Here is a 13,394-nt window from a genome sequence, read left to right as displayed (position 1 = left end):
TTCCCTCTCTCAGACGACTGCTCCGACTGTCTGAACCCTGCTCTGCACCTTAAATTAAAAATTTAAAAATATAGAAATAAATTGTGTCTGTGATGGGGAAACTCACTGGGTTTCACTCAAGGGGTGCAGTTGTGTGTTAAAAAGGCCCTACAATCCAAGAGTTCAAGAGTTGCTTGGCCATGAGGACTCAACGTGGCTGCCTGGCTGAGGCCTTACAGTCCCTTCAGAAAAACATCCTCCTCCTACTGTTGGCACAGAGTTAGATCCGTGCAGAAGTTTCATCCACCTGCTGTCGTCTCCTTGCGTAAGCGTTTTTTATTTTTTTAAGAAACTGAACAAAATGAAGCTATTATTTATGGGATGTGCTGCATGAGATAAGCATTCAAATACGACCAATTGGGTTTTCCCCCCTCTCGTGTTTAACGACAATATGTCTAGGTGGAATACACACATTGCTCATCATTCACACTATTACTGACTGACTGATGCCGGGGGAAGGGGGGCTGCTGCTGCCTGGGTCCTATAGGGGTTTTCCTCTGCTCACTGTCACAACGCTTAGCTTTAGGTTACCACAAGGCCAGGGTGACTCATACCGACAGTAGTTGGTGATATGATTCATAAAAGGTCCCCGTCGTCACCTCCTTCCTTTCAACAGAGCAGTCACCTCCTTCCTTCCTTTCAACAGAGCAGTCACCTCCTTCCTTGCAAGGTGCTTCTCGTGAGCAAGGTGCTTCTCGTGAGCAAGGTGCTTCTCGTGAGCACGGTGCTTCTCGTGAGCACGGTGCTTCTCGTGAGCACGGTGCTTCTCGTGAGCACGGTGCTTCTCGTGAGCACGGTGCTTCTCGTGAGCAAGGTGCTTCTCGTGAGCACGGTGCTTCTCGTGAGCACGGTGCTTCTCGTGAGCAAGGTGCTTCTCGTGAGCAAGGTGCTTCTCGTGAGCAAGGTGCTTCTCGTGAGCAAGGTGCTTCTCGTGATTAAACTGGCAGCCTTTGATCGGCTACGTGAATGACATCACCGTTCAACCTTGTCAAGTTGTTTTACTATGAGTAGATGGACAACACAACCCTACTCTATCGCATCATTTAGGCTGTATCTAGTAATACGCTATATCAGTCTAGGTGTTTTCTGACTCCTACAACGGGGAAAACAGAGAATCAACACGGGACTATCTGCTTGTTGAAGGAAAACATTGTAGGCCTACTTGAGTTGTTTGGAGACAGGCACCTATCCCGCTGTGTCGCCAAGACAACGGCTCTAATCTCCATAGTCACCTTTCTACTTAATTCAGTTACACTGTGACCCCCCGGTAGCGTGACCCCCCCCCCCCGGTAGAGTGCCAGCCAGCCAGCCAGCCAGTCAGTCAGCCAGCCAGCCAGTCAGCCAGCCAGTCAGCCAGTCAGCCAGTCAGTCAGCCAGCCAGCCAGTCAGCCAGTCAGCCAGTCAGCCAGCCAACCAGCCAGCCAGCCAGCCAGCCAGTCAGCCAGCCAATCAGTCAGCCAGCCAGCCAGTCAGCCAGCCAGTCAGCCAGTCAGCCAGCCAGCCAGTCAGCCAGCCAGTCAGCCAGCCAGCCAGCCAGTCAGCCAGCGGTCTTTTCTATACATTGTTATGTGACGGTACCTTGTAAGAATGAATGGAACAGCATATCAAACATTCAGCAAAACAGGAAAAGACTAAGTCCACTACTGGAATATTCTACTTCAGTTCTACACCACAATTATAAAAAGGCACTAGGCCTAAACGCACATTACCATACGAGGTCACACAGTGACAGAACCCTAAATGTGCATTACCATACGAGGTCACACAGTGACGGAACCCTAAACGCACATTACCATACGAGGTCACACAGTGACAGAACCCTAAACGCACATTACCATACGAGGTCACACAGTGACGGAACCCTAAACGCACATTACCATACGAGGTCACACAGTGACAGAACCCTTAACGCACATTACCATACGAGGTCACACAGTGACGGAACCCTAAATGTGCATTACCATACGAGGTCACACAGTGACAGAACCCTAAACGCACATTACCATACGAGGTCACACAGTGACGGAACCCTAAATGTGCATTACCATACGAGGTCACACAGTGACAGAACCCTAAATGTGCATTACCATACGAGGTCACACAGTGACAGAACCCTAAATGTGCATTACCATACGAGGTCACACAGTGACAGAACCCTAAACGCACATTACCATACGAGGTCACACAGTGACAGAACCCTAAACGTACATTACCATACGAGGTCACACAGTGACAGAACCCTAAACGCACATTACCATACGAGGTCACACAGTGACAGAACCCTAAACGCACATTACCATACGAGGTCACACAGTGACAGAACCCTAAACGTACATTACCATACGAGGTCACACAGTGACAGAACCCTAAACGCACATTACCATACGAGGTCACACAGTGACAGAACCCTAAACGTACATTACCATACGAGGTCACAGTGACGGAACCCTAAATGTACATTACCATACGAGGTCACACAGTGACGGAACCCTAAATGTGCATTACCATACGAGGTCACACAGTGACAGAACCCTAAACGTACATTACCATACGAGGTCACACAGTGACGGAACCCTAAATGTGCATTACCATACGAGGTCACACAGTGACAGAACCCTAAATGTGCATTACCATACGAGGTCACACAGTGACAGAACCCTAAATGTGCATTACCATACGAGGTCACACAGTGACAGAACCCTAAATGCACATTACCATACGAGGTCACACAGTGACAGAACCCTAAATGTGCATTACCATACGAGGTCACACAGTGACAGAACCCTAAATGCACATTACCATACGAGGTCACACAGTGACAGAACCCTAAACACACATTACCATACGAGGTCACACAGTGACAGAACCCTAAATGCACATTACCATACGAGGTCACACAGTGACAGAACCCTAAATGCACATTACCATACGAGGTCACACAGTGACAGAACCCTAAAAGTAACACATTTCGATAATCAATCCTGACAGGCAAAGTTCGGTTGTTACAACTGCAGGGACCAAAGAACAACAAGTATCAGGTAATGGTATAAGATATGTTCAAGTGCTTCGTGATAAATATTCACCTGAGTCTTACATCACTGAACCAATTAACAGACGAATATGCAGAATTATAACAAATTGATTCAGTATTTATCCTAAACATTTTGGCTGGTACTATGCTACTTCTATCCAGTCTAACCACTGCAATGCCATTGGGATACATTGACTCAGCACTAGGCATAGCTATACAAGAACCCAGTAAAGGATATCCTGATCTTAAGAGAGAACTTCATCCAGCTGGCCTAGTATAAGAACACAGCTGACATCTCATGCTTTCTCTCTAACGTCACTGATTAGCACAAAACAATGTAAAACAATTATTATTATTTTTTTTTTAAAGGTCACTAATGAACTCATACAGTAGACTAAATGGGTTATGTTATGAGATCAAGCAGACACAAGTAATGAATGTTATCTTGGTTGTTCACAGATCAACCCTGTTATCACTCCCTCAGGTTTGTTCATGTGGGCAGCGCCTGGTTATCAGGTGGCAGGTAGTCTAGTGGTTAGAGCGCTGGGCTATTAACCCAAAAGGTTGCTGGATCGAATCCCCGAACTGACAAGGTAAAAATCTGTCGTTCTGCCTCTGAACAAGGTAGTTACCCCACTGTTGTTATAAATAATAATTTGTTGTTAACCGACGTGCCTAGTTAAATAAAAAAAGATCACTGATAAACATTCACCTTTTACTCAGAGCGAACTTTCCAATATCCTAAATATTGCGTGGCCTGTTAAAATGAAGTTTGGTTCAATGTTTTGATTCCAGCCAGCAGTTTGCTCTGAAACACTTGACAGAGCCACAGACAGCTGGCTACTGTAACTAATAACTATCTGTAATTGTCAATGTGTAGAAACACAGACAGCTGGCTACTGTAATTGGTCACTATCTGTAAATGTCCATGTGTAGAAACACAGACAGCTGGCTACTGTAACCGGTCACTATCTGTAATTGTCCATGTGTAGAAACACAGACAGCTGGCTACTGTAACTAATAACTATCTGTAATTGTCAATGTGTAGAAACACAGACAGCTGGCTACTGTAACCGGTCACTATCTGTAAATGTCCATGTGTAGAAACACAGACAGCTGGCTACTGTAACCGGTCACTATCTGTAATTGTCCATGTGTAGAAACACAGACAGCTGGCTACTGTAACTAATAACTATGTGTAGAAACACAGACAGCTGGCTACTGTAACTAATAACTATGTGTAGAAACACAGACAGCTGGCTACTGTAACTAATAACTATCTGTAATTGTCCATGTGTAGAAACACAGACAGCTGGCTACTGTAACCGGTCACTATCTGTAAATGTCCATGTGTAGAAACACAGACAGCTGGCTACTGTAACTAATAACTATCTGTAATAGTCCATGAGTAGAAACACAGACAGCTGGCTACTGTAACTAATAACTATCTGTAATTGTCAATGTGTAGAAACACAGACAGCTGGCTACTGTAATTGGTCACTATCTGTAAATGTCCATGTGTAGAAACACAGACAGCTGGCTACTGTAACCGGTCACTATCTGTAATTGTCCATGTGTAGAAACACAGACAGCTGGCTACTGTAACTAATAACTATCTGTAATTGTCAATGTGTAGAAACACAGACAGCTGGCTACTGTAACTAATAACTATGTGTAGAAACACAGACAGCTGGCTACTGTAACTAATAACTATGTGTAGAAACACAGACAGCTGGCTACTGTAACTAATAACTATCTGTAATTGTCCATGTGTAGAAACACAGACAGCTGGCTACTGTAACTAATAACTATGTGTAGAAACACAGACAGCTGGCTACTGTAACTAATAACTATGTGTAGAAACACAGACAGCTGGCTACTGTAACTAATAACTATCTGTAATTGTCCATGTGTAGAAACACAGACAGCTGGCTACTGTAACCGGTCACTATCTGTAAATGTCCATGTGTAGAAACACAGACAGCTGGCTACTGTAACTAATAACTATCTGTAATTGTCCATGTGTAGAAACACAGACAGCTGGCTACTGTAACTAATAACTGTCTGTAATTGTCCATGTGTAGAAACACAGACAGCTGGCTACTGTAACTAATAACTGTCTGTAATTGTCCATGAGTAGAAACACAGACAGCTGGCTACTGTAACCGGTCACTATCTGTAATTGTCCATGTGTAGAAACACAGACAGCTGGCTACTGTAACTAATAACTATCTGTAGAAACACAGACAGCTGGCTACTGTAACTAATAACTGTCTGTAATTGTCCATGAGTAGAAACACAGACAGCTGGCTACTGTAACCGGTCACTATCTGTAATTATCCATATGTAGAAACACAGACAGCTGGCTACTGTAACTAATAACTATCTGTAGAAACACAGACAGCTGGCTACTGTAACTAATAACTATCTGTAATTGTCCATGTGTAGAAACACAGACAGCTGGCTACTGTAACCGGTCACTATCTGTAAATGTCCATGTGTAGAAACACAGACAGCTGGCTACTGTAACCGGTCACTATCTGTAATTGTCCATGTGTAGAAACACAGACAGCTGGCTACTGTAACTAATAACTATCTGTAATAGTCCATGAGTAGAAACACAGACAGCTGGCTACTGTAACCGGTCACTATCTGTAATTGTCCATGTGTAGAAACACAGACAGCTGGCTACTGTAACTAATAACTATCTGTAATTGTCCATGAGTAGAAACACAGTCGAGCTATCCGCACAGCTTTGCAGTGCCCATGTCTCTCTCCTGTACGTGGGTTTTAGTTGACTAGACAACCCATCTCTAGCGGCTGGCTAGTTAACTAACGCGTCAGTTACTGTAGCTAAACTAATATAACGTTAGTGATGGATTAACAAGACAGCACCCGTTTACCTCTTTTAACGGCCTCGTCATACGAAAGGAAACCTATCCTTGACTCCTTGGCACCCATGTCGCCCTCATGTCACTACGATGTCAGAAAATACATGTTGAACGGGCGACGTTGCGCAATCCGTTAGCAGCGACGTGTTTTTGCTGTTTTCGACGGATGACGCGTCTCCTCGCCGAAGCGCGTCCACGCTGCTTTTGATCACATGACCAGAGCTCCACGGGTCACCTGATTGGTTGGCATGAAATGGTTGTGCAGTGTGCACATGATGTATTTCTGCAGTCTATGGGACTGAACAAAATACAGACACTTTTCATATGCTGTTACAAAATACGTAGCACTTTACCCCAATTTGCAAAGCTATGTTGCCCGATTCGGGCAACACAATGAAACAGTTTGGGTCCGTCTACTTTAGTCTACCATTTTGAAAAACTGTCAAAGTTGTCCTTGTCTCTGGCGCCCCCCAGTGGATAGAGTTGAAAGGGTCTTATTATAACGTTTGCAGAATATGCAGTGCACAAGATAAAGCTTGTCAAGATTCAGTATTGCAGTGTGAAAGTTATATGTGCCGTGCTTCTACACCTGCATTGCTTGCTGTTTGGGGTTTTAGGCTGGGTTTCTGTACAGCACTTTGAGATATCAGCTGATGTACGAAGGGCTATATAAATACATTTGATTTGATTTGATTAATAATTGGTTTACTGGTATAATACTGTACTTTAGCAGTAGTTAATTCGTTATTATAAACTGGGTGGTTCGAACCCTGAATGCTGATTGGTTGACAAACATGGTATATCAAACGGTATACCACGGGTATGACAAAACAAAACGGTCAACCTCCACCTCTATTTCAGCCCTCTCCTCCTCTTCCTCCTTCACTCTCTTCCTCCAATAGACCGTCCGTCAACCTCCACCTCTATTTCAGCCCTCTCCTCCTCTTCCTCCTTCACTCTCTTCCTCCAATAGACCGTCGGTCAACCTCCACCTCTATTTCAGCCCTCTCCTCCTCTTCCTCCTCTCCTTCTGCTTACTGCTGGCACAACGGTATGATGTTACAATGCCCATATTTGATAGTCTGTTGAAAATGTGTTTAACCCATGCAGCCTGGACCTTGACACCCTCCATATTGCTCTTCCACTGGAGGCATTTCTCATCCCATGACTTCCCAATCTGTTTATATTTTGTAATGATACTCTCCCTGGACACACAGACAACGAGCCTGGTTAGTCTGTTAAAGCATCGTTTTTTGGGGGGGGGCCCCCACCGTGATGCATGACAAGCGCATGATGAACACACAGATGCACACATACATTTCGAACGTGCCCTTAAAAAGGGTGGCACCTGCCATTGCCATTGTGGACTTCTTGGTGCAATCTGAAGGCCTCTTCCTTATTCCTGGAGCCACAGTCTGAAGGCCTCTTCCTTATTCCTGGAGCTCCAGTCTGAAGGCCTCTTCCTTATTCCTGGAGCCACAGTCTGAAGGTCTCTTCCTTATTCCTGTAGCCACAGTCTGAAGGCCTCTGTTTCCACTCACCCAGAACTTTATCCGTGCTAAAGGACTGTTGTGTCTCAGTTTTATTCAGTCCCCCTTTTCACTGGTTAATCTTCGACACTCCTCCGTCATAATATTCAGTGCTTTTGCTCGATAACAAATTGTGACAAACCTGAAACTTGCACCAAACACTTTCGGTATTGCTCGGAGCAGATTACCTTGAAGACAGATACCAATTATTTTCAAAGGACCTCTATTAAGTATCTGTGACTTTGTATCAGCAGTAGTTGTAACAGTGACCTTAAATAAGAAATGAAAATACGGTTTAAATAACTGAGAACTGTCGTCGTGAATTATGTAACACATTTGCACATAAAATGAGCATTATCAGTTCCTTTATTGTCACGGGGGGGGAACGATCAAACAAAAGTTTGTATTGACAAAAGTTAACAGATACGTTGTTCAAAAGGTAGAGCACTTTAACTATGCGGTGATCACGTTCGTTCCTGTCATCTGCAGCCCATGACGCACCAACAGCAGGTGCTGTACCTACAGGCGCTGTACCAACAGGTTCTGTATCAACAGGTTCTGTACCAACAGGTTCTGTATCAACAGGTTCTGTATCAACAGGTTCTGTACCAACAGGTGCTGTATCAACAACAGGTGCTGTATCAACAACAGGTGCTGTATCAACAACAGGTGCTGTATCAACAACAGGTGCTGTATCAACAACAAGTGCTGTACCAACAACAAGTGCTGTACCAACAACAGGTGCTGTACCAACAGGTGCTGTATCAACAACAGGTGCTGTACCAACAACAGGTGCTGTATCAACAGGTCCTGTATCAACAGCAGGTGCTGTACCAACAACAGGTGCTTGGTGAATTCCTATATCTGGCGGCAGGTCATCTGTCACTGGGTCCCTGATTAGGCCTCGTCTCGCCGGACTCTCTGTGCATTCCTGAGCAGACACCTTTTTGTACTTCTGGGAGTCGAGACAGGTCCACCTAGACAGCCGCTGCACATCTTCTCCTCACAAAACAGCCAATTATTTTCACGTCATTGACACCATTTCAATAGAAGATTGACAGGAGCCACATACCACTTTTGAAAACCCATCACTCAGCGTGATGGTCCCGTTATCTCCTCTAAACCCATCACTCAGGGTGACAGGTCCCCTTGTCTCTTCTAAACCCATCACTCAGGGTGACAGGTCCCCTTATCTCCTCTAAACCCATCACTCAGGGTGACAGGTCCCGTTATCTCTTCTAAACCCATCACTCAGCCTGACAGGTCCCCTTATCTCTCCTAAACCCATCACTCAGGGTGACAGGTCCCGTTATCTCTTCTAAACCCATCACTCAGGGTGACAGGTCCCGTTATCTCTTCTAAAGCCATCACTCAGGGTGACAGGTCCCGTTATCTCTTCTAAACCCATCACTCAGGGTGACAGGTCCCCTTACCTCTTCTAAACCCATCACTCAGGGTGACAGGTCCCGTTATCTCTTCTAAAGCCATCACTCAGGGTGACAGGTCCCGTTATCTGTTCTAAACCCATCACTCAGGGTGACAGGTCCCCTTACCTCTTCTAAACCCATCACTCAGGGTGACAGGTCCCGTTATCTCTTCTAAACCCATCACTCAGGGTGACAGGTCCCCTTATCTCTTCTAAACCCATCACTCAGGGTGACAGGTCCCCTTATCTCTTCTAAACCCATCACTCAGGGTGACAGGTCCCCTTATCTCTCCTAAACCCATCACTCAGGGTGACATGTCCCGTTATCTCTTCTAAACCCATCACTCAGGGTGACAGGTCCCGTTATATCTTCTAAACCCATCACTCAGGGTGACAGGTCCCGTTATCTCTTCTAAACCCATCACTCAGGGTGACAGGTCCCCTTATCTCTCCTAAACCCATCACTCAGCCTGACAGGTCCCCTTATCTCTCCTAAACCCATCACTCAGCCTGACAGGTTCCCTTATCTCTTCTAAACCCATCACTCAGGGTGACAGGTCCCGTTATCTCTTCTAAACCCATCACTCAGCATGACAGGTCCCCTTATCTCTTCTAAACCCATCACTCAGGGTGACAGGTCCCCTTATCTCTTCTAAACCCATCACTCAGGGTGACAGGTCCCGTTATCTCTTCTAAACCCATCACTCAGGGTGACAGGTCCCGTTATCTCTTCTAAAGCCATCACTCAGGGTGACAGGTCCCGTTATCTCTTCTAAACCCATCACTCAGGGTGACAGGTCCCCTTACCTCTTCTAAACCCATCACTCAGGGTGACAGGTCCCGTTATCTCTTCTAAAGCCATCACTCAGGGTGACAGGTCCCGTTATCTGTTCTAAACCCATCACTCAGGGTGACAGGTCCCCTTACCTCTTCTAAACCCATCACTCAGGGTGACAGGTCCCGTTATCTCTTCTAAAGCCATCACTCAGGGTGACAGGTCCCGTTATCTCTTCTAAACCCATCACTCAGGGTGACAGGTCCCCTTATCTCTTCTAAACCCATCACTCAGGGTGACAGGTCCCCTTATCTCTTCTAAACCCATCACTCAGGGTGACAGGTCCCCTTATCTCTCCTAAACCCATCACTCAGGGTGACATGTCCCGTTATCTCTTCTAAACCCATCACTCAGGGTGACAGGTCCCGTTATATCTTCTAAACCCATCACTCAGGGTGACAGGTCCCGTTATCTCTTCTAAACCCATCACTCAGGGTGACAGGTCCCCTTATCTCTCCTAAACCCATCACTCAGGGTGACAGGTCCCCTTATCTCTCCTAAACCCATCACTCAGGGTGACAGGTCCCCTTATCTCTCCTAAACCCATCACTCAGCCTGACAGGTTCCCTTATCTCTTCTAAACCCATCACTCAGGGTGACAGGTCCCGTTATCTCTTCTAAACCCATCACTCAGGGTGACAGGTCCCCTTATCTCTCCTAAACCCATCACTCAGGGTGACAGGTCCCCTTATCTCTCCTAAACCCATCACTCAGCCTGACAGGTTCCCTTATCTCTTCTAAACCCATCACTCAGGGTGACAGGTCCCGTTATCTCTTCTAAACCCATCACTCAGGGTGACAGGTCCCGTTATCTCTTCTAAACCCATCACTCAGGGTGACAGGTCCCGTTATCTCTTCTAAACCCATCACTCAGGGTGACAGGTCCCCTTATCTCTTCTAAACCCATCACTCAGGGTGACAGGTCCCGTTATCTCTTCTAAACCCATCACTCAGGGTGACAGGTCCCGTTATCTCTTCTAAACCCATCACTCAGCGCGATGGTCCCCTTATCTCTTCTAAACCCATCACTCAGGGTGACAGGTCCCGTTATCTCTTCTAAACCCATCACTCAGGGTGACAGGTCCCGTTATCTCTTCTAAACCCATCACTCAGGGTGACAGGTCCCGTTATCTCTTCTAAACCCATCACTCAGGGTGACAGGTCCCGTTATCTCTTCTAAACCCATCACTCAGGGTGACAGGTACCGTTATCTCTTCTAAACCCATCACTCAGGGTGACAGGTACCGTTATCTCTTCTAAAACCATCACTCAGGGTGACAGGTCCCGTTATCTCTTCTAAACCCATCACTCAGCCTGACAGGTCCCGTTATCTCTTCTAAACCCATCACTCAGGGTGACAGGTCCCCTTACCTCTTCTAAACCCATCACTCAGGGTGACAGGTACCGTTATCTCTTCTAAACCCATCACTCAGGGTGACAGGTCCCGTTATCTCTTCTAAACCCATCACTCAGGGTGACAGGTCCCGTTATCTCTTCTAAAGCCCGTGTGTAGACCGGTCGCAATAAAGACCATTTACCTTGCAAAAGGCTATGTTTGTTCCTCTTACAGTCCCACGGTTCACCACAAACACGGCATACATCAACATATTCTGATGGGGGTTTAAATCAGCGATTTCTCATCTTCATCTTCTTTTTCATTAAGGTTTTAACCAAAAATATTCCATAGGGGGGGGGGGGGACCCGACTTCATACAAAAGACACAAATATAAATGTAAAAAACATCTCACTCCTTCAGTCACAGTTCAGATCACATCTCTAAACCAGGTGCCTGTGAGGACGGAGAATCCACAGGATGTAATGCCTCTGCTGTAAAATCCAGTCCCCCAAAAAACAATCAGCCGACACTCACAATGATACCTATTTTTTCTGCGCTGTGCAGTTGATAACCAAAGCAATAAACGCTACCAAGTCCACCTTCTAAACATGAAACATGTCAGGATATCTCTGTTGACAAGGAACATCATCTTGTGTCTCTAGTCCTGCTACCATTACTTATTAAACTAGTCCTGCTACCATTACTTATTTAACTAGTCCTGCTACCATTACTTATTTAACTAGTCCTGCTACCATTACTTATTCAACTAGTCCTGCTACCATTACTTATTCAACTAGTCCTGCTACCATTACTCATTCAACTAGTCCTGCTACCATTACTCATTCAACTAGTCCTGCTACCATTACTTATTCAACTAGTCCTGCTACCATGACTTATTCAACTAGTCCTGCTACCATGACTTATTCAACTAGTCCTGCTACCATTACTCATTCAACTAGTCCTGCTACCATTACTTATTCAACTAGTCCTGCTACCATTACTTATTCAACTAGTCCTGCTACCTTTACTCATTCAACTAGTCCTGCTACCATTACTCATTCAACTAGTCCTGCTACCATTACTTATTCAACTAGTCCTGCTACCATTACTTATTCAACTAGTCCTGCTACCATTACTTATTCAACTAGTCCTGCTACCATTACTTATTCAACTAGTCCTGCTACCATTACTTATTCAACTAGTCCTGCTACCATTACTTATTCAACTAGTCCTGCTACCTTTACTCATTCAACTAGTCCTGCTACCATTACTCATTCAACTAGTCCTGCTACCATTACTCATTCAACTAGTCCTGCTACCATTACTTATTCAACTAGTCCTGCTACCATTACTTATTCAACTAGTCCTGCTACCATTACTCATTCAACTAGTCCTGCTACCATTACTCATTCAACTAGTCCTGCTACCATTACTCATTCAACTAGTCCTGCTACCATTACTCATTCAACTAGTCCTGCTACCATTACTTATTCAACTAGTCCTGCTACCATTACTTATTCAACTAGTCCTGCTACCATTACTTATTCAACTAGTCCTGCTACCATTACTTATTCAACTAGTCCTGCTACCATTACTTATTCAACTAGTCCTGCTACCATTACTTATTCAACTAGTCCTGCTACCATTACTTATTCAACTAGTCCTGCTACCATTACTCATTCAACTAGTCCTGCTACCATTACTTATTCAACTAGTCCTGCTACTCCTTTCTCTCCTTTCTTCCACTATTCTCACCAACTTTGGAGAGAGAAGAGACATGGACAGTCCTTATTCTAAACACCTCCAGAGAGAAGACATGATGGACAGTCCTTATTCTAACCACCTCCAGAGAGAAGACATGATGGACAGTCCTTATTCTAACCACCTCCAGAGAAGAGACATGATGGACAGTCCTTATTCTAATCACCTCCAGAGAGAAGACATGTTGGACAGTCCTTATTCTAACCACCTCCAGAGAGAAGACATGATGGACAGTCCTTATTCTAACCACCTCCTGAGAGGAGACATGATGGACAGTCCTTATTCTAACCACCTCCTGAGAGGAGACATGATGGACAGTCCTTAATCTAACCACCTCCAGAGAGAAGACATGATGGACAGTCCTTATTCTAATCACCTCCAGAGAGAAGACATGATGGACAGTCCTTATTCTAACCACCTCCAGAGAGGAGACATGTTGGACAGTCATTATTCTAACCACCTCCAGAGAGAAGACATGATGGACAGTCCTTATTCTAACCACCTCCAGAGAGAAGACATGATGGACAGTCCTTATTCTAACCACCT

The 13,394-nt window shown here is 45.1% G+C and overlaps 1 protein-coding gene across 2 annotated transcripts in view; it reads right to left on the bottom strand.

The window, feature by feature from the left end:
* Window positions 1–6,401, bottom strand: part of LOC110503264 (ubiquitin carboxyl-terminal hydrolase 32) — an 86,046-nt gene extending 79,645 nt beyond the window's left edge. For both annotated transcript variants that reach the window (XM_036961645.2, XM_036961646.2), the window contains exon 1: window positions 5,974–6,401. In XM_036961645.2, coding sequence (XP_036817540.2) covers window positions 5,974–6,031 — 58 coding nt within the window. In that variant the 5' untranslated portion in view covers window positions 6,032–6,401. The remainder of the gene's footprint in view (window positions 1–5,973) is intronic.
* Window positions 6,402–13,394: the final 6,993 nt, after the last annotated feature.

Source organism: Oncorhynchus mykiss, chromosome 24 (assembly GCF_057628025.1).
Source record: "Oncorhynchus mykiss isolate SJ-2025 chromosome 24, ASM5762802v1, whole genome shotgun sequence".
Taxonomy (NCBI): domain Eukaryota; kingdom Metazoa; phylum Chordata; class Actinopteri; order Salmoniformes; family Salmonidae; genus Oncorhynchus; species Oncorhynchus mykiss.
This window is presented reverse-complemented; position numbering and strand designations above follow the sequence as displayed.